Raw genomic sequence first — 22839 nt, 5'->3', positions numbered from 1 at the left:
TGAAACCAAGAATTTATGATTCATCTAATTAAAGTCTTAACAGTCTGATAAAAAAAATTATTATCAGTCTAGGTAAGAAGATACTTACACTTATAGTCAAATTATCCAATTATTACTGCTTATGCCTGATAATGAAACTATTAAAAATGATACACACTAGCTTTCTAGTATCTATGCCTTATGCTGATGCTGTGCTCACCCTTCTAATGCATGTCTGGGTCCTGAAGTCAACGGTGCTATTCCTCCTCAAAAGAAAGGGTTATAGCAATTTACCAGCATCCCAGGTTTTTGACAGGAGGAATGTGATATTTATGTTGATTATTTCTTCCCCCTCACAATGGGGTTCTTCTTGGGTCTATTTGGCATCCTATTTACACATTCGCTAACACAATTGGCTTTTTTTCATTGGTCTGCACTTCCTCATTATATCCACATTTGTTGTAAATAATATGTTTTGCATATGTTGTATACTCGTTTGTGTCTGGTTGGAGGTGGGGGTGCTGTTACAATCATGTTTTTATTCAGCAGCTTTTAAGACATGGCTCTCTAATAATCTAAATAATGTTTTACTAGCATAACCTAGTTGAGCGTATATGCTTGTTCTGAGGACATTAAGAGTTACAAATAGAACAGTACCCTAGCAGGCCTTATATATAAACACATACATAATCAGATACAATGTCCCAGTAACAGCTTGTCATCAGTATCTCTTTGTTATGTCAATATCACTGATACCTTATCACAGTTATTTCACAACACAGTGCTTGTCATAAACTGTAATCTATACTGCTTGTCCCTGCTCAAGAGTAAAGACAACAAATGTGGTTTAATAACGCTGCAGTATTATTAAACCATTTGGGAAATTACCTACCAAAAAACCTCCCAACCCCCTCAAATTGGGAGATTCATATCTAAAAGTGGCTTTCGGATCAGAACTAAAACATTAATATAGATGCACCCAATGAGTTAACAGTGGAAATAGTTGTAAAGTGTCTGAATTTCTAAAACACAAGTTCTGTATTGAATTTCCTTTTGTTATCCATGAGGAAGGTAAGTGACGAGATTACCTTTACAACACCCACCCAACAAACCCACATATCAGTTTGCTTTGGGGTCTCCAAAAATACCCTATCATGTTTTAAAGGTTCCAGTGCACCGAATTACTTTAGAGATACAGACTTTTCACTCTTCTCTTCAGAGGAACTCCCTATTTCATATTTAAATTAGAGTTATGTACATGATTGTCTTTGTTTCTGCACTAAGTGCCTCTTCAGACAGCAAACTGGATAAGAACCTGTAAAATTACTGTCACCTGCAGTCACCATTGCAAGTTTCAGCAGAACTTTAAAGGTGCACCAGGTTGCTCAGGGCCCATTCAAGTTTTAAGTATCTCTAGTGGGTGGAAATTCCACAAGCTGTCTGGGCAATCTGTTTTGATGTTTCACCATCATAATTATGAAAACTTTTTTTTTGTAGCACTTGATCAGAATTTTTCATGTTGTAGTTCAGGAGGCAGCTGGAGCTGCTGCCAGTGTGTATATTGCTGTCATTATTCTTGGTGCCATTGATGGTGGCATGACTGACTGGCCTTAATTCAGGAACTGCTGTGGCTGTAGCACTGCATGGGACTGAAGAGTCACTGACTTTCTAATGCAAAAGGCTGGTGGCAGAACTGGAAATATTTTGTGCCTCCTTGGATCTCACCTGTAAAACAGCAGTACCAGCCTTTCTTTAAAATAGTCCGAGCTCTGTTGAAAAAAGATCTGTGTATGAGCATGTTATATATTTCCCGGAGATCAGAAATTGAGAGTGCAAAAACCATGTTACTTATGTATTTGTATCACAGTACTGAAAGTGGGATAGAAGAAGAGCGAAAGATATTTTCAGATTATGTTCTTTACATGGAATGGATAGAAAGTGGCCAAGACATGCCAGCTAGAAAAAAAAGAAGTGAAACCAAATGTCACACACTGGCTGTTGGACTTCAGAGCAAATAGGATGTTAAAACCTTCCAGGGTGGTGCAAAGAGAAAAGTTTGTTGGTTTGGTGAGAAATTAAGTTTGGCTTGTTGATTTGGCTTTGTTCAGTGAACATTTAAGGATAAAGCATACAAGTTGTAAGATTATACATGAAGGAAGAGAATGCCAGATGCTAACTAATTTGATGCAAACTTCCAAGGAGCATTCAGACATTAATATTTTTCTTACTACCAATCTAGGACATACTGATTGATTTTAAGAGAAAATATTTTTCTTTCATTATATAATGCATATGTATATATTTTTGTATTGTCACAAATATCTACTTCAGTTGCTTTTATTAATTTTTATGCTTACATGGGTTGGAAAGAAATCACATTTTCTAAAATATTTCTAAACATTTACTTAACGTTTAGGATTTATAGAAATGTGGATTCTCATTTTTCTTAAGTTACAGTAGAAGCTAGGACCTCCTGAATATGGAAGTCAATATGAGCTCACCTGAAAACCAGAAAGATATAATTTAGATCAGAGCTGTAGCTAATTTTTTCCTTCAGTGTCATTCATCTTGTATATGCTATAACACTGTTTCTGTTTCTGTAGTGCTCATGCTTCCATTACAAACTGAGCAGACAACCAAAAGGAATCTTTCAAGTTGATCTTATTTCCTTTCAGTGTATAGCATGCTATCTTTTCAGTTTCTGTTACTAATGGAAATCTTAAGATGTCTCAATTTTCTGTCATATGTCATTATTCTATCATTTATTTCTATTTGATGAATAAATTTGTTTAAACCTTGAAAATATCATTAATTGGGGTTTAGTAGCATTCATGTCATTCCATAAAGATATGGAATTCCTGTTATTTGAGTGGAAGAGCATGTGAACTCTCTAGTTTACAAATTAATATAATCCTTAATCAATGCATAGATTGTGAAGAGTGTTTCTGAAAATATTATTTCACAAATATTCTAATTTTGTTAGGTTTTTTATTAGTTATTGCAAGATATTGTAACTCTTATTTTGGATATGTGCATATCCTCATGACTAGTTACCAGTAGGTAGATGTTATTTTTACCTTATCACAGAGAATAATCAGCATTAGCTAATGTGTATAGATGCCTACACTATTCTAGCAACTGAATTTTATAACCTATGTGACTATATAAAAATTCAAATAAATAGTTTTTTAATTTTAATGATGTACCAGATAAAAACCTTACAATACAGTGCCTTCCATTTACATTCTTGGTACCATGATGTTTACATTCATGGTCACCATTGATTTACACTTCCATGTCTTCTTCAAGGCACATGTGCTGCATGCGCTTGAGATTCTAGTTCTCAGGCAGTAGGAAGGTGGAGGAAAGAACAGAAATGTTAATACAGTCCTAAGAATCTTTTATTATGATTTAGCTTTTATCTCCATGGAGAATATTTGTCTGTGTCCATATGATACATCCTGAAAACTAAACAGTTAAAAGGTGTTAATTTTCAATGTTAAAATATTCATGGAGTTGAAGTACAGTGAACTACAGCTGCTTCCTGAGAAGAGGGAGGAAAAACCTCATACAAATGTTTTGACAATAGAGCTTAGTGAAAATGATCACCATTACAGTAGAGAGAGAGGAATCATCATCTCATCATAGGACCAGGAATTGATTCTTTATCAAAGCTACAGCATTACGCCTAGTTCTTAGAGGAAAGGGAGATATTTAAACCTTAATTATTTCCTTGCTACCCAATGACGTCTGTTTCTCATACGGTTTTCCCTGGGTGTGAATTCTACCTGCTTTCTCTCTTCCCCCTTTCTCAAACCTTCCAATACCTGCTAAGTATTTTCTGAGCTCCAAAAATTTGCAAAAAACTGTGTTTTGACTACCTAGATAGAAGATGTCTTCCTATGTAAAAAAATCTCTCCAGTAAGATTCCTATGAACCATAGAAAAACAGGTCAATCTTCTGTGTTATTTCAAATCTAGATAGAATAAAAGATGAATTTAATAATGAAAAAATGGTACCTAACTGAATCTGTAATCACAAAAATATTTAGGGCAGGATGGCTAGCAAGCTGCTGAAGTGACATTTTATGGTCTAATTATCTTATGTGGAAAGAAACTGAGGAAATTACAACTGAAGCAGTTGGACAGTATATGTCAGTGAATGATGACAATGCTGAAAAGAATCTGGGTCTCAGATGTCTTTTCAAAATGACAAAAAAACCCTGGCAGTACTCTCCAGACTAAAACTAATCAGCTTACTGAAAAGAGACAGTTTTGTAATATTTCAAGACATTTTTGATAACTTGACAGAAATAATGGATCACAAAAACAATACTAAGATTCACAAAAAAAAGGGGGGCTTTGACATTCAGTGAGAAAAGTTAATCTAGCTCTACTTCACCACATTCCTGAGACATCAGGATGTCCAAACAGTTAATATCAACTCCTGCCCAAGTGGCCTTTTAAAAAATTATGGTAAAGCTCACAGTTCATTAACTTTAGATACTTCTGATGAAAATTCAGCAATTTCAGCAAAAGAAGAGGGAGGCTTCAGAAAAGGTCTGAAGGCAAAGAGTGATTAAATCGATTTAAAGCCATTTCTTAAGTCACAGCACACATAAATGGAGGAATTGTTGAAGAAAAACATGGGACTTGATGTGGGAAAGATTTTAAACTTCTTACTGAAGATTAACAAATATCAATATATAATTGCCAAAGTAACAAGTATGAAGATGATAACTTCATTTTAAGAATTTTTTTTTAAGTTAGCAAAAGGCTCCCCCATATCTTCCAGACCTCAAAGAGACCACAAAATTCTCCCTGTCCTGATTATGGGACAAATTGATTTAGCCCATAGTAACAATGCTGTATAGATTAAAGATGCCGCATAAGAGCTTCAGTATCAGAGGTAGCTATATTCAGTAAATAGGAATGGTAATAGGAGCCCACAGAATAGAAAGTTCAAAGTTTTTTGTTTAAATATTTCATACGTTCTGGTCAAGATTAATGTATATCCATGCAGACACAGTAGACTTCAGTAACAGACAGTATGTCCTCCAGCTGTGCTGAAATTATCAATGTTAACATAATAAAATTTAATCACCACCTTTTTAGACATGAAAAAATTATTTTTCAAGGAAGAAGGATGCAAACAAAAAGTAAGTCTAAGTAGGTATGGAGATTAAAAAAAACATTTGGAGATTATAGATGACTACAAAAACTTGTTTATTAATCGTGCATTTACAAATATGAAAAACATTTTGAATAACAAAATCTATGAAAATAATGGCATTATGACCTATGAAAAACAAGTCTGTCCCTCCACAGTCACAACCTAGCTACTGTCAGTATCTGTGAAGACATACTCTGAGAGAGCTCCTTTTCACTTGCATTCTACTATTTTGAATTCTGATATGAGGGAAAATTGTCTCTTTGAACAAGGAAATTTTTACCCCTCCTTGGGGGATTTTTTTACCTATGTGCAAAGCAAGCAAATGGAGATTGTTAATACCTTTTCAGCTGCATACAGTTTGTACTAAACAACTATTCTTTTCCTAATAGGGTTCCTCTTGTAAGGGAATTATTTGAATTTAGCATCAAAGAAAGCAAGCCATTGATCTGTTGTCCTTGCAAAAAAAGGACAGATATCTTAGCAGGTTAATACATACCTTCAGCAGCAGCAATGTTAGCACTGAGAGAAACAAAAAAAACCCTGCCCTACAATAGAATAGATATTGCATCATGTCCTAAATTCTAATCTCAGTACCAACAAACTTTTTGCTACTATTTTGTCACAATAATATCTTACACGATCATTTGCAATAGATTTGAATCTGAAGGAACTAAGGCAGTTAGATAAGTAGAAAAAATTATTCAGATAGATGAAATCCCAAACCAGATCTTGATAAGCTTCATGTATGTGCCTAGAAGAAAGGAATAGAAGTGAAGCATTTGTGTGTAGGGTTTCTGTGTTTGTTTCTAATGATAACAAAGTAATAAATAAATTGAAGTGCTAGACTGGCTTTCAATTAACTAGATAAAGATAAAGAAAGAAGTGTGAAGATAACTCAAGTATTACATGGAGATAAATTTCAACAGATAGAAGCAGAACCCTTCCTATGTAGAGAATGTATCTGTCACTTTAAGAATGCTGATTCTCCTAAGATTTTAAGATTCTCCTAAAAGCCTTAGAACAGCCCACTAAGTCAATAAAGAACCACACTCAGATATACAAAGAAGCTTTTCACATATGCTTTGTGATACACCATTTTTTGAAAACTGGTTAAACCACAGATAAATGTGGTAACACATCAACTATGCCAAGCCTGTTCTCCGTACTGTCACTGGCAGTTGAATATTTGTATAAGCTGTACTTTGCAAAAGGCACAGGTGGTCAAGTGGCAAAGGGCTGACTGAGTGCTTGTTGAAAGGCTCTTTGACAGTGGCATCAGTTCATGTGACAGCAATTTCTACTGTTAATGATAATAATGGTCATAATAGTATAAGCTGCTTTCATTCATGTAAAAATTCAGAAAAATACTATCACACCATATTAATTTTACTGTGAGTTGTAGCTATAAGGATCTATTGATTTCAGTGGAAATCATCAGATGCTTATAGTCAGGCATGTTCTTCTGAATTATGTTAAAGCAGAAGTGTTTTCTTTCCAACATAGTATATTATTCATAAAGTAACTTGAGAAAAGAAAAATATGTAATGTATCTAAAGATTGTTTTGGGCGGAATCTTAAAAATTCATCCTGTTATTGATAAATACTTTTTTTTTCAACTTCATTACAAAAAATACAAGATTTGACAATTTATTGCTGCAGTCAGAGCAAACGTGCATATAATGTACTCTCTCATCATGAGTTAAAGGCCTTCACTTCTGTGGCTTAAGATCTCAAAAAGTAAAGTAGGAAACTGCCTTCTGAGTTTTGCTCATCAGGAAAGGTAGGCCATTAGTTTAATAAATGCAGCCTACTAACACCTGCATGGAGAGTAAGCTGAGACCTACAATCCGTTTATTGGTCAAAGTTATAACAGAAATGTAGTGGCTTGAACTTGAACCTTAAAAAATTTGAAAAGGAAATAAAATACACTTTGAGGCAGTGTCATGGTTCAGCCCCAGTCAGCAACTGAACACCATGCAGCCGCTTACTCACTCCCCCCACCTCTGTGGGATGGGGGAGAGAATCAGAAGAGCAAAAGCACAAAAAAAACCTTGTGGGTTGAGATAAGAACAGTTTAATAATTGAAATAATATAATAATTATAATAATAATGATTATGATAATAATAACAATAATGATCATATAATAAAAAGGAAAAGGGAAAAGGAAAAAAAAACAAAACCACAAACAATACAACCGCTCACCACCCGCCAACCAATGCTGCCAGTCCCCGAGCCGTGGTTGCTGCCTCCCTCCCCCGGCCAGCTCCTCCCAGTTAACATACTGGCCATGACGTTACATGATATGGAATATCCCTTTGGCCAGTTTCAACCCGCTCTCTCAGCTGTGCCCCCTCCCCTCCCGGCTTCTTGTGCACCCGGCAGAGCACGGGAAGCTGGAAAACTCCTTGACTAGTACAAGCACTACCCAGCAACAACCAAAACATCAGTGTGTTATCAACATTGTTTTCATACTAAGTCCAAAGCACAGCACTGTGCCAGCCACAGTGAAGAAAATTAACTCTATCCCAGCTAAAACCATGGTAGGCAGTTGGATTTATTCATATTCTTACACTGGTTGAAATAACATCTTTTATTTTTCCTTTAAAAATCATTAGGTTTCATAAAAGGTTTCCTATGTCTATGAATAGTGTTTGGAATATTATTATGTCTGAATTTTGTGGTTATAGCAAACCAGGAATTGTTTCCTACAAGTGAGGTCTGCTATCTGTTTAAGACAGACAAGGAAAAGTCCCTAAATAAGCAACTACTAAATGCTTTATAAATATTTCAGCAGTAATTCTCAAACTGAACAACAGTGGGTAAACTTACTTTATCAAGTGATGCAAAAGAAGTTGACAATTAAAAACAGTTCATTTTCTTTATGTTTAGAAAGAAGTGAAGTTGGTGGGGATAATGTTACATCTAGCTGTTAGGGTCATCTCGCTTTCGGATCCATCCTAATTTTTTTTTGTTTCAGAAGCAAGTCACACATTAAGGTAGAAAGAAAATGGAACTGCTTTGGCTGTTTAGACAGAAAGTTTTTGTTCACTTTAAGCTCAGGTTACCTTTGTTGTGTTTAATAAATAAGTACTTGTTAAAGTGAATAAAGTATGTAGTAGCTTTTTAAGCAGTTTCTTAACCTGTTTCAGGGGCTTCTGATTTCACAATAGATAATGGCTTCTCCCAGAGGTTCAGTATTCAGTTCTACCACTTGGTTCTTCAGACTTAAAATGTAGTAGGTGGGCAAACTTATACAGGACATGTGGGGTCTGGACATAGAATTGTTATTTAAGATTAGGCAAATGAGGATGACTAATTGAGGTAATGAGGAATCCACCATTTCTCTCCTTTCCTCTTTAGCTGTTGTTTTTAGTGTTCCTATTCCACCTCTTCAGATGCAGTCAAGTAATTTGCTATTGAAGATAGCCACAGGATGGGATTTTGTGCAATTTTTTACTTGTGGGAGGATGACGAGGGCCCTGTAGTAATTGCTCTGCTAGCTGAAGCCTCTAGCCACAGGAAGCTTCCAGGTGCATTCTATAGAGAGCTGAAGCATGGCTTTATGAAGGGTGATAGCTAACTCACAACAACCCCGTTTGACTTTCTGGATTTTTATAAGGTTGGTAGGTAATTCTCATCTAGTTCTAAAATGGGAAATCAGTGCCAAAATGCTGTTTCACCAAAACCATGGATGGAGTCACAATCAGAAATAGAATGCAGTGATTTTATCTTCTTGGCCCAGTGTCTAATCCTTTAAACAATGTTCTGTCATGACCGAGGCAGGTTTCTTGCTATCTCAGAGGTCAATCCAGCCTTTCAGAGGTAATGCCTTCAGATAAGTGATTTGCCTGGATTGCCTTAGGGCTAATAAACCAGTGATTCAAAAGCTGACTGAACCAATGGGGCCCTGTTCTCATTTGTGAAAAACCTAGGTATTTTTAGACACTGTTCCCAGTTGGAGCAAAGAGAAATTTCTGTATCTTTAATTTTTCCATGATATGGAGATAGGTTTACTTGCACAGTTCTAATAGGAGTTAGAATAGCGGTATTTCAATATATTCTGAAAGTTGCTGTCATAGGCTCCATATTGTCATCTCACCTATATTCTCCCTGTCTAATACTTACTTTTCACCAAAAAATATTTATGTTTAAATAATTTGAAGTAATTTTTTATTACACTTTTGGAATTAAGCTTTTCAATGGAACACATTAGACCTATACAAGATGTCAGCATTAGAAAACATATTTACCAAAACACATAATGAGGCTTATTTACGACCTCCTAGGTGTGGAATAACTTCCAGGGGAAAAAAAAAATTAACCTCCTATCAGATTTGGTTCTATGCCAGCTTAAGTTAATTTAATTCTAGCTACCAGGGGCATGCCATTCTCTCTGTATCACTTTCAGCAACCGTGGTGGGATTCCAACTCCGTTGAACCATTTCAGTACATTCTCCAGAAAAAAAACCTGTTTTAACAGAATAATATGAAAAGTTCCCTGGCAGATTAGAGCATTGGAATGGCCCAGTGCAGGATCAGGCAAACACCAAAATTAGTGTAAGAGAAGAAATAGTATAGATCCAACTGGAAGGGAGGGCAGGACTTCGGCAATTTAGAATAACAAAAAGCAGGATTGCTACTTTATGGCCTTGCTTTTATTCTTCATCCTACATATCCTCTGCCAGGGTCACAATAATAAGTTAGGATGTTAGGTGTATTCCAGCATGGACCTTCATACATGTGTGTGTGATGGAAGTGCAAAATAGGCTGACAATAACTCTCCTAAAATTTTACAGTTTTACCAACTGTTCTTTACTTTGAAATACAGAGACATATGCCATGATAATGTATAGGAGCATTATAAAGAACTAAGGATTACAGGAATCAGAAAAGTGGTAATTTAATTAAATATATTATTAAAAAAATAAAAGCAACGTGTTTCATTTTGTTTCCTAGCCAACAATATTCTTATAACTAGCAGTATGTAGAACTACAACATGTTGATTTGGCATCCAGAAATACACACACAGCCGTAAAGAATGTTGTGGGTACTTCTACATCAGGGTGCAGTGCAGGCCAATAGGAGAGGATCACCAAAGGAAAAAGAGCTGATGCTGAGGATATGATGTTTTACACATCTCAGGGATTTTCGGACTGTTGTCCGAAAGGACTCCAGTTCACTCACTTAGAAACTGCTTCATGACATGAACCATAATTGGGTGCCACTTCAGAAGCACACGTGATCCCAGCTGAAATATGAATGCAAATGTACTCACAGTGAATTTATATTTTCTAAACATTAGACTGCAGATAGAAGAACTTCCACCATCAGGAAAAATTTAGGATTTGGTGGAATTGATGCACTGGAAAGCCTTGTGAAACTAATAAAGCAAGAAAAAAAGGAGACTGTATTCATCTGTAGACTGGAAGAGGCAGAGAAATATATTAGCAGTTGTCACTCTTCTCCTTTCATATTAAATGAAATTGCTTGGTAAGCATCAGGAGAGAAATCTAAATGATATTAAATAGTTACACTATACTCCAGCAGAGAATAAGAGATGGAGGACCTTTTGAGAACAAAGTGCTGTGGAGCGGTTTGTAACATAGGCACATCTGGCTTATCGAAACAGCTTATCTTTTCACCAATCAAAAATAACACTTCTGAGGTGATAAAATAGAGTAATTCTGTATGCAGCTTATGACTTACTTTCAGTAGTGTCTCAAGGCAATAATGAGATACAATATCTTTGTACAAAATCACATGTCTGATTTTTCTTTCAAGTTCTGGTGCTTTAGAAGCATTTGCAATGTTTGCTGACCTTCTATCAGTAGTTTCATTTTGGGATCTAAAATTGATTTCTCTCATTTTGACTTTTGAAGCTATGAGATGGGCTTTGATCTGTTGTCCAGATCTGTGCAGTAGCCCCAGAAGCAGCTTTTAAGCATTAGATGTGGCACCATTTAAAGCATATCAAGAGTGGCACATGTGACGAAAGGTCTCCCCATTTCTTTTTGGATATAAAAAGCTTTTGTCTGATACATGTTGATGTATCGTGTTCTTTTGATATTGAATGCTTGTGATATTGATATTAAATAAAAGGAATTAATGTGGAACTCAGGAGTACCTGTTGGGACATCTTACTGTGCCTCTCCTGTCATCTGAAGTTTCTCATTCAATTTTCAGTATGTCTGCATAGCAAAATCAAAACATGATTGTAGAGTGTATTAACCGCCTATGTTAGTTTAATCAAATTAGGTTCAGTAAATGAAGACAGAGCAGTACAGGTTTTGTTGCTTATTGCCAGTCAGAATAGACACTCTTGGGGATGCCCAGTGCAGGTTCTGATTGTTAACACTTCCTAATATTTGTATGTCCAAGTCTTTACTACTACTATTACTTATGCTTATTAGAAAATCTGTGGATATGTCCCCAAATCTATTATCATGCTATTGTTTGTTGTGTTGTTAGGTAACTGCCAAAATCTTGTTTTCCCATATGTGATTGCTGGCCTTGTCTTGATGGGCCTGTCTGTGTCACAAGTGTAGAAACATGTAAGGTATCTATGGGCATACTAACTCCGGAACCACAAACTGGGGTTCATGGCTTTTGCACCTAGGCTTGCTCTCTGGGCTTGAGTTGTAACTAGGCAGTGTTGTGCCAATGCAAAGTCGGCCAAGTTAACAGCGCTATCACACTATATGGGTGAGGGTCTTGCAGTTGATAGTTCTAGTAAAGCTTTGAATGTCAACATGGCACTGCATGGTGCTAGGTATATTATTTGGCCTTTATTCCTGCTAGCTTGAGTATTTCTTCATGGCATAACGTAATTTATTTGACTTATTTAATATATCTTGCATTTTACTCGAGGTTTATGTTAGGATTTGGCAGCAGCCTCTGGCTCCAGTACATGAGGAAATGAATGGTGATCTTTCCTGTGGGTAAATCAGTCAGTTGCCAGTTGGACTATACTGCATTTACCAATTAGAGTGTTAGTTCAACACCAGTACAAGGGGAAGATGAGACAAGACCCTCTTAGTGGTTGCACAAACATTTCCTTGATGCCATAACGTTTACATCTGCCCTGAGACAGTAATATGCATTAGTAGACCCCATTCTGTGCAATTTTATATAAATATATTTTTCAGTTTGAATACAAAGCAATAGGATTTATTATTTTATTTCTGAAACTTTCACTCTTCAAGATGATAATGTGGTATATTTTCAAGGAAGACTTGAAAATGTACCTAAAAAAAAAAAAGGTAAGGTAAGACAGTTGAGTGGTCATACAAGTTCTGATCCCTATATCTCCAAAAATAAATTTAATTATATATTTTTACGAGGAAAAAACCACAAAAAGATCTGGTTAAATTCCAGTCTTCCTGTAAGGAACTAGGCAGATAAAGAACTGGATGTTTTTTTCATTCTTCCCAGTTGTCATCTAAATGCATTAACCTGGGTTAATCAAATAAAGATATGTCTTTAAGCATTAAATTTGATTACAATGTCACTGGTCTCTTTTTTTAAAAAGATAAGAATCATTATATAACAACAGCAGAATCTCAGTCCATTCTACATTTGGGAAGTAAAAACATTGGTCTCTTAATATCTTGATTCCCTACAACTTAATGTGATCACATCTTTTGTTTTCCACACAGCACTTGAACAATTTATTGACTTCTCATTTGAATAAAACAACCTATGTCTGCATAGGCAGATGAGAAACTGTATGTCCAAAGAATTCTATATGTTTTATATAAATCTAGCACTGCTCCTTGAAGAATCAGTCACCTATTTCTTCCTGTCCGGCTCCATGCTGCTCCCTCCCTTGTTCCAGCTTAGGTGTTCATTCATATTTGCAGTAAACCACCTTAAGGATCTAATACTTCACAAATCAACCTAACAAAAAAAAACCAAAAACCAACCAACAACACCAAAACACAACAAGAACATCCCTTTGTTCCTGATCTGGTCCTCTGAATACCTACATGAAAGCTTCTGTCCTTAATGGAGGGCAGTACTTTGTGGTAGCATCTAGGCTCATGAGGTGGGAAAGACCACTTACCTCCATGTCAGTGTTAATTTTTGTCAGTTAGGAAATTTGGAAAATTCAGTCTTCAAATAATTAATCGCTGTGTAAATCTGCCTTCAAATAATTTTTCTTAGTCATTTTCCTAATATGCCATCACTGAAAAATCTAAGAATGCAACCTGATACAATGGTTTTAAATGCCCACAACTCAATGAAAGAAATATGGACTTTCTCTTTTTTTTTTTTTTTTTTTTTTTGCTTAACGGCTTGTATCTTTTCTCTTGTCACATAGTTCAATGGCATAGAATTACAATAAATTAGTTTTGCAATTATCAGACTCTTCAACTTCTCTTTGGCATTTAACGAACCTCAGAAGCTGTTTACTGCTTCATATACTTTGCCATCATGAATATTAGCCTTTAATTAACTGGAACTCTAATCTTAATCTTTCTAGCTATGTTGCAATGAAATATTTTTGTTAGGTTGAAGAAGATAGTATTTGTTACTGGTTTTCCAATAAATGGAATATTTTTATAATTACCTTTTTAGTCAGTAATTATAACAATATAAAATGTAAGACAAAACTCATTATCACAAGGAAAAGCATTGTGTGCTTTCTTTTTGTGTATTTAACTGAGCAGCATAAAATCACAGAGAAGCCTCAGCTGGGAGGGACCGCTGGAGATCATCTGGTCCAGCCTTCTGTTGAAAGCAGGGTCTTAGATTTGTTTTTTCAGGTCCCTGCCAAGCAAAATTGGATATTTTCAGGGAGATTCCACCAATTCTCTGGGCAGCCGATTCCAGTGTTTAATTCTTCTGATGATGATGAACTCTCTTGTATCCAGACACAATATCCCTTGAAAAGATTTGCATGTACCTGTTGCCTCTTGTCCTGTGCATCCTTCTGAAGAGAATACCTCCATCTTCTCTATTACTATCTGTTGGGGATTGGAAAACTGATTAGATCCTCCTCTGAGCCTTTTCTTCTCTGAGCTGGACACAGCCAGTTTCTTTAACCTTCTGTCAAGATCTCCAGACCTCTAATGATCTTCATGGTTGTCTGCTGAACCCTCTCCCCTTTTCTTAGTTTTTGTCATGAACTGGGAGGACCAGAACTGGACTCATTATTTCAGGTGTGTCCTTACAAGCATCAAGTATAGTGGAACTCCTTGATCTGCAGACTACACCCTAACTGATGCAACCCAGGGCTCATTCTGCCTTTGTCGCTGCAAAGGCACTGTTCACTCAAGTTTAGCGCTATCCACAAGAATCCCCAGGTCCTTTTCAGCAAAGCTACCTCCCAACTAGCCAGATACCACCCAGCTTGTACTGCTGCTTGGAATTATTCTATCTTATGTGCAAGATATTACATTTACACAATCCCTGTTTGCCCTGTTTTCTAGTTTGTGAAGGGCTTTCTGCTTGGTGGCTGTTCCTCTGGGTGTATAGTAACTGTCCTCCCAATTTGGTATGATACACAAACTTGGTAAGCAAGCATTCAGTTCTGTCATTCACATCCACATCTTTTACAAAAGATGTTGAACAGTATCAAACCCAATACCAACCTCTAAGAACTCCCTTTATGAACAGCTGCCCATAAGCCAGTAAAAACATATTAGTCTTACCACCCTAAAAGTTCAAGCCATAACATTTCTGTAAGATTTTGAATAGCAGCTTGGTAAATCAGATTATTTCAACTGTCACCAGGATCAATAGGTATCGTCCCTCTGATTTCTACATTTTTTTCCTGAAATTACAGACCAGGTGTGTCTTCAGAGACTGTCACATCGCAGCTAGGAAGGTCCTAATGAGTTGTGCATGGTGAAATGCTAAATATGCATGAGGAAAATAACTATTAAAAATGGTCATTCAGCTGTTAGGAAAGCCTGTTCACCAGTTTTCTATTGTGAGAAATGTATCTTCTGTATGAAAAGCAAAAAAGACGTAAAGTTGACTGTTTCATGGAGAACTTCACTGGCCTAAAATTTTTGAGACAGCTTCTTACTGTGGATACTCTCTTCCAGTATTTAATTGTTGCTCTTTTATTACTTTTTTGTAGCAATTAATCTGAATCTGTGACTGGCATTTCTGCATTATGATAGTCTGCAAATTGAAAACAAAAAAGTCTGGTCTCAGAAAGCGCTACTTACAATATAAGGATAGGAAAATAAATACATAAAAGAAAATAGATCAGGAATTATAAAAAGTGAAAAAGTAAATTATACACATATACTTTTCCTCAGGCAGATCATTGAAGATGCATGGCCAGAATGACCTAAAGAGAGGTCTGGATGAGAGAACAGTGTTCAGAATAACAAATATGATAGTGATGGTATCCGTAGTAATAAAGATAGGAAGGAAAGGAAACTATTTGCAAAAGTTAAACAGTATTACCTCAATGCAGCCACTCTAGCGAATGTCTCATAATATACTTTTATCAGATGCAATCAGAAGCAACAAGTTATGTCCGTGTAATAACACAGAGCAACAGTACTTTTCAGTCATGCAAGGTGCCATTTCTCCAATGCAGGGACAGTACCACTGCCTTCCTGATTGGTGATATTTCTTTGTTCTAGGCAGATCTTAGGATCATTCCTGCCTAGATAGCTTCACTGCTTTGGAGTCTGTTTGTCTTCCTGATATTTAAAAGGCTTCTATGCCTATTCAGACCAAACTGACAAGAAAAACATCTTTAAGACAAAGGAAAAAACAGCAGCTCTCTCTCTAGACTATTTTCAAACTAATTCTCTAGATATACACACTACTTTGCTAGTTGTACAGTACAAGAATTATGAGGTGCGTAAGATGGGTAAGAAACTCCATACTGAAATGGAGACAATAATGGCATGTAATGTTGAAATGAGATATATGATAGTAGATGAAAGTTATTAATGGAACTTCTTAAGAAGTGGTTTTAGAGCTAACCTTATTTAATATTTTCATTAGTGACCTTGACAAAAAAATTTGGATTATATAATTAAATTTATAGTTGTCATAATATTTGGACTTGTTATTAAAACAGATAAAGATCATGCTGTCACACAGATGGAAGTGGAAGCCCTTGAGAACTGGTGTAATAGAAATGGAACTAAATATAATAGGACAAAGTACAAGATAATGCACTTAAAATTAGTGACAAGAAATTCTGTTATTAACACAGAACTTCTCAACTGGAAAAGATAGTTGCTGTGGCGGTTAATCAAAGGATAACTATGAGATGCCGGTGTGATGTGGCCATGAGAGACTAAATGCAATGCTAGGAGATCTACCAGACAGCCTGTTTTGCATGAAAAAGAATAATACTCATTGTATTTCTGGCCACTGATAATGTGGATTTAGTAAACCTGAATGGATTTCTCTTTCAGCAACTTTTCCAGTCACAGCTTGAATGTACAGAAACTTCTAGGATTCCCAACACTGACTTTTGGCAAGGAGTTCTATAAATCCACTAGTTTCTGCATGAATACGTAACTACTTTTTCTTGTTCTAAACTTGTCACTTACTAGATTTTTTTGACGCCCCGTACTTTTAATGAAGGAGACAGTGGGGAATCTTATTCATGCTCTCCATGAAGTCGTAGTTTTATAGATCTTTATTTTATTCCTCCTTAGTCATCATTTTCCAAGTTTATTCTTTTCTTGTGAAAGCCATTCCATACTCTCAGTCATTATCCCTCTCTGAACCTTTTCTAATTCCGCCATATCTTTTTCTGAGGTGGCAGATCAGAGTAGGCATACTATTTAAGATGTAGTTTGGAATCACTGAAGTAAGGATAATGCACAACAGCCTTTCAACAGGCAAGGGACAAATAAACGGATTTGTAATCAGTTTTGAAAGACTGTATATATAATAGAGGAATAATAGGAGAATGGATTTGATAACCAAGAAGATCCTTTTACTCCTTCTGGTTTCTTTATTCATTAATAAAGAATAGGAAGAACTCGAATTAACACAAATATATTTTCTAGAAAAATTGTGAAAGTGCAGTAGGAAAAGTTTCACAGCAAATTTACTAACATAAGTAGGGAGGAAGAAAATGTTTTGTTTCAGATAAGATGCTGTTTGGGATTTCATGATGATTGTCTGCAAGAAATAACTAAGATTGTATCTCATGTAATCAAGGCAACATATTCTTTATCAATAATTTAAGTTAAAATTTAATAGAATAGTGAATCCTCATATTTTACAGAAAATAATGTTTTAAAGGGCATGTGAAGGTCCTGTGTGTGAAAAATATGCAAATATACAAAAAGAACATAGATGCTTTTCTAGTGGCCTGAAATGAGCACTGACTCATAGAGTTGCCTGAAATAAAAAAAAAAAATAAAAATTTAAAGACAAGTGAAAGTACTTATACTCATGGCAAAGAACAAATTGTTCCTCTGCAGAACAATAAGTGTAGATTTATTTACACTGGATAGAAATGCTTTTCTTGGAGTCGTACTCTCAACTGCTGCAGATGTCTTTACTGAGCAAAGTTACAGCTATGCATATCAAATCTGTTTTCACTAGACATGGTTTATCTGTGACAGCAATATGCAGCAATAGGTCACAGCTTAGTAGCCCTAATTTAAGCAATTTGTAATAAAGTACAATATGGGCATATCACCAGTGGAACCCTGTACCTCAGTCAGAGGAAAATGATGTCAAAATAGTTTGGAGGGAAAAGTCCAAGTCAGATTTAAATCTGTAGTTAGCACAATTAAATTACAGAATAGCATAAATGAAGCCAAGGATGTTACATGTTTGCATTCTGTTCACTAGAAAGGTGAATGTCTCTACCGCTAGAAACTAACATAAGGGTCACTGAAGGCATAGAGACAAATAGAACAATACAAAATACTGGGTATGATTTATGATCCTTGAAGCTCTCACCTTTCTTTGAAAACTATGTTTTCTGTGCTATAAAACATGGCAAGTCATAAAGGCATTTTTTAAAAAAGAGGTATGCAGAGAATTGTAGGAAATTCTTATCCCAGATGTATGGCTATAAAAACAAAAAGAAAAGGTAAGAGTTTCTCAGGGAAGAATCAGTTGTCAAGGACATTTGAGATTAGTTTAGCTCTCTCAGCCTCTTCTAGCATTTGAGATTAGCTTTGTTAATTAGCTTAAACAATAGATTTCTTATAAGTACTCGAAATTCTGTTATCTTAGTGCCAGTTGTTAGTTGCTAATTCTACTATCTTTGGCTGAGAAAAAAGTTCCAGCATGAGCATTTTGGAATTGGACTGTCATTCAGCCACTCAGACTATGCAATATGCTGACCAGCAATAACTCAAATAAGGAACTAAGCGGAGCTGAATCAAATTTCTTCCTCCAAGGCAACACAGGCAGAGAGGAGAAGTCTGAGAGAAGGCTTTCCTTCATTTCTTCCAGTGCTTCAGCCATAAATACTGAAGGGCTGGAACTCATATGAAAGCGGGATCCACAGCATTTGAGGAAAGGATATGGTGAAGGAGATTAGGTAATGGCCAGAAAAAGACAAAGGAAACTGAGGACAGTTATATTAGATGGAAACCATGTCAAATGCCTCCTATAAAGAAACAAACAGAAAAATATTTCTCAAGGAGAAATGCTTAATTTTCCAAGAGCTCTACTACATAACGTGAATGTGTTCTTGGTGTTTTAGTCTTGCTTAAAAATGCTACGGTAATGGAGATAGCTACTTTGAAATATAAACAGTTTTTATGGGACAATCTGAAAGTAATAACAAAAAAAAGCAGTTAACAACATCTGTAGATCTTTGCCAAAATGTACTTTCAAAGCATGTAATGAGGAAAGGAAACTATAATTTGGAAGATCAATGCTGTTATTCTTTTTTATTTGTTTCTATTCTGAACCATATAAATTAAGCTTTTTTCTAAAAATATATTAACACTGAACTATGGTGTTTTTGGTTTTGTTTGGTCTTGTTTTTAAGGTAAGAGGGCCCCCACTTGCAGGAGCATTTAAAGAAAGACCAACAAAGCCCACAGCATTTCGCAAGTTTTATGAGCGAGGAGACTTCCCAATTGCCGTTGAGCATGATACTAAAGGAAACAAAATCGCCTGGAAGGTAAGCCATTGCACAGCTGTGACAGCTAGCTGAGCTTATTGAAGTGACATCTCTCATTGTCAAACAAAGTTGGCTTTTAAGTAAATAAACTGAAATAATTTCTTAGCAAATGGAAGATGGTGGGGAAGCTGTAAGAGGAAGGCCCCTGAGTCAGCTGTCTACCTTGGCTAACAATTAAATTATATGCTGCAAAAAGGAAGATGACAGAGTCGCTTTGCCTTAGAGAATTGTCTCCTGCCCAATTCATCTCTATTTTTATGAGGACCTGGCAATGCAGCCTGTTTCAGGCAGTCCATCAAATGATGGAGGTGGCTGGATACAGTGAGCAGCAGCCATTTATCTCCCCCAGATTTCACCTTCCTGCAGGACACTTCCAAATAGAAGCTTTAATTACCTAAATGGATAGGTCAAGATTGCCTGCTCCCTGAAAATGCAGAGCGGAATACAAACGAAGGCAGATTCTCATTCCACAGCTGCACTCTCAGTCTACAGCATATGTCAGGCAGCGTAATCGCTGTCATACGTGCCCCTGTTAGAGGCTGACCTCCACTGCTGAAACCATTACAGCTCCGACATTTCTCTGACAAAAGGTTAATTGGCTTCAAAATAAATGTATTGCCTAATGACTTCATTCTAATGCAGCTCTGTTTCTCTCTAAAAGGCTTGGTGATGTTATTTGTAAAACTTGCCAATCTTCTAAGTAACTACTGCAGACTTCTAAATTTAATTTGAAAAATGAATGCTGATCTTTAACCTGTTCCTACTATTTAATTATTTTGGTTATCATGAATTACTTTATTTTTTTGTCTTATTTATTGATCTAGAATAAGATTTTGCTAGAAGTAGTGATAGTTACCGAAAAAGAACATGATATGCATGAGCAAAATATGTCAGGGCTGTAGAATGTTTTAAATTGTTCATGTCAAGAACATGATACCAATTTAAAATGTATAGCTATGTTAATTCAACAGAAAAAGGAGGGTTTTTGCAATTTTATAGCTGATTCTACTCCTAATAAAGCCAACAGGATTAGACCTATAGTGAGGTAAGTGGTTCTAAGTGATTTGTTAGTAACTAGATTTTAAGGTAGCTTTTTTGCTGGTTGAAGTATAGAAGAGAGATTTGTGCTACTATTTTATTACCCATAGCAGTGTTGAATCAGCACAAGGAACAATTAATAGTTCTTGCAGCAAAGGGAATCTCTGTCCGACAAGACTTTACCCATCACCAGAATGAGATTCCAGTGCAACTGGTCTTTAGGCAACCCTAGAAATGCCCTTCCTGGACTAAAACTCACAGGCTTACAACGTAAGTCTGCACTTTATTCTTTCATCACCAGGTAAGACCCAAAGGTGCTTTGCAAGAAACTGCAAAAATCTGCAGAAATTTTCTTTTTTTATCTTGAGGCATTATAACTTCTAATTTCTCAAAATCAGACTGAGAGGTACAGTCAATTTTCCTCATTTTAATTGCTATTTGATGCGTACACCTTCATCAGAAGGACCAGCATTCCACAAGATGATGCTAGTGACTGCTTGATTGACTTCAGACACAAGAATATGGAATGAAGCTGTGTCAGGGGAAGTTCAGATGGGGCATTAGGAAAAGGTTCTTCACTGAGAGGGTGGTTGGTCACTGGAACAGCCTCCCCAGGGAAGTGGTCACAGCAGCAAGCTTGTCAGAGTTCAAGGAGTGTCTGGACAACGTTCTTAGTCATATGATTTAGTTTTAGATAGCCCTGTGAGGAGCAGGGAGTTGGACTTGATGATCCTTATAGGTCCCTTCCAACTTGAGATACTCTACAATTCTATGCCATCTTGCTAACTTACTATCTACAAGCTTTTCAACCACAGCTGAATTTCTAGAGTGTTTGTTCCCTGTATCTGACAGTTTGAATTGTTGAAAACGTACTACCTTAAGACAGTCACAACAGCAGAGTCTCTAGTCAAAGACCCAACAAGTATTTCTTCTTAACACAATTTGCAATCTTATAGACCTAATGTATCCCTAGTGTCCACCTACCACAGTAAAACATTGGCATGTAGCTAGTGCAATGTAGGACTGAGATGTCATGCAACAGTTGCTTTTGCTATTGCTGTTAATCCTTTCTTTCGAAACCAATTATCACTACTTCAACATGTATGCAAGAAGGCAGCACAGTAGTGGACATTCCTACATTAGCACATGGCAGGGTCCAACATTATTTCCCTTATTCCATGCCACTTGATTTAGTCACAAATCAATCCAGATTGAGTTCTGTGGCAGGCACTCAAGAAAACAATACTGAGGTAGTAGAATTACTTGAGGCTGTTGTTTAATTTGGCATGCAACCATCATTGATTATTGTGCAGTTTAAGTAGATGAAGCAGGCAAATAGGACTTTTCTAGTTCAAACTTTACATTAGACAGCTTCTAAAGTGTTAAAGGCTGCCCGCTGCTGCAGAAGGGTGAGAATGTTGTTCATCATTAGCTAATATTTAAAGGTGCAGATAAAGTACTGTATTTTTCACTTGTTTTATGGACATGCAAATGTTCAAAATATCCAACATACACCTAATGGCTAATTTTCATCAGTTCAACATATTTATTTGTAAATCTGATTACATAAGTATTTTTTTAACTCAATATTGCTTAAATTCATGAAAGTGAAAAAAATACTTTAATAATTAAATATGGCTAGGAAAATTGTTCTATAAAGTCGTGGCTGAACTGTATTTATTTGCATGAATCATGATTCTAGAGGAAGGGTAAAAGGAAGAAATAAATGGTAACAGTGATATTTTAATCCTGCTGTAATTGCACAATATCAATGTTTTATTGTGAAGGGGTTTTTTTGCTGTGTTTAGATGTGATGTATATCATGGTTCATTTCACTCTTGTTAGTTTGTCTATGAAGTGGTACATGAGAGAAAATGCAAGGGGGTCTCAGAAACATGATTTGTTCTGACAGAGGAAAATACTGCAGGATTTTGTTCTTTCTTGCAAAACGCACGGTTGTTTGGGGATTTTTTCTGTGCTTGTTTTTTAGAAGTACTGAAACAAAAGAAAACAACTGTAATTGTCAGACATTAAATATCTTTTGAGAACACTTTGAATGCTTGTTCACTATATTGTCATTCTGTGGACAGAATGCAGTCATTTTCAGCTAGAGCAGAAAAATCTGAAATTATTTCGTATCCATGAATTGTGTTAATATGTACCAAAAAAATACACACAAATGACCCTTGATTTTGTAACAGTTCCACATTTCCCTATTTTTAAGGCCATCATTAATTTCCTTTAAGGGCTAGCTACACATAACCATAGTTGTAGAACTAGGTAAGATGTAAATTTAAAGTTCAGGAACTATTCAGAACTATTTCTGAATAAATGCATGTGTTGAATCTTTAATTCTGAAATAATAGTACTTTTTGATGTTGTTGTTCAGCTAAGTTATTTCTAAAAAGCACTAAATTTAGAAAGAGGCATTCTTACTCCAAATTAATCCTATGCATACACAAGATTAAACTGTGCAGATAAACCATGGTTTTTACCTTGGTGCCTTTCCTTCAGAAAGGAGCCAAAGCAAATTAGATCTCACTTCAAGATCATCATAGCAAGATA

The 22839-nt window shown here is 36.0% G+C and overlaps 1 protein-coding gene across 3 annotated transcripts in view; it reads left to right on the top strand.

The window, feature by feature from the left end:
* Window positions 1-22839, top strand: part of PACRG (parkin coregulated) — a 254712-nt gene that overhangs the window by 40802 nt on the left and 191071 nt on the right. For all 3 annotated transcript variants that reach the window (XM_064446942.1, XM_064446940.1, XM_064446941.1), the window contains exon 3: window positions 19102-19236. In XM_064446942.1, the coding sequence (XP_064303012.1) occupies window positions 19102-19236 (135 nt within the window). The remainder of the gene's footprint in view (window positions 1-19101; window positions 19237-22839) is intronic.

The sequence above is a fragment of the Phalacrocorax carbo genome, chromosome 3 (assembly GCF_963921805.1).
Source record: "Phalacrocorax carbo chromosome 3, bPhaCar2.1, whole genome shotgun sequence".
Lineage (NCBI taxonomy): Eukaryota > Metazoa > Chordata > Aves > Suliformes > Phalacrocoracidae > Phalacrocorax > Phalacrocorax carbo.
The sequence above is the reverse complement of the archived record's forward strand: the minus strand, read 5'-3'. Positions and strand labels throughout refer to the sequence as shown.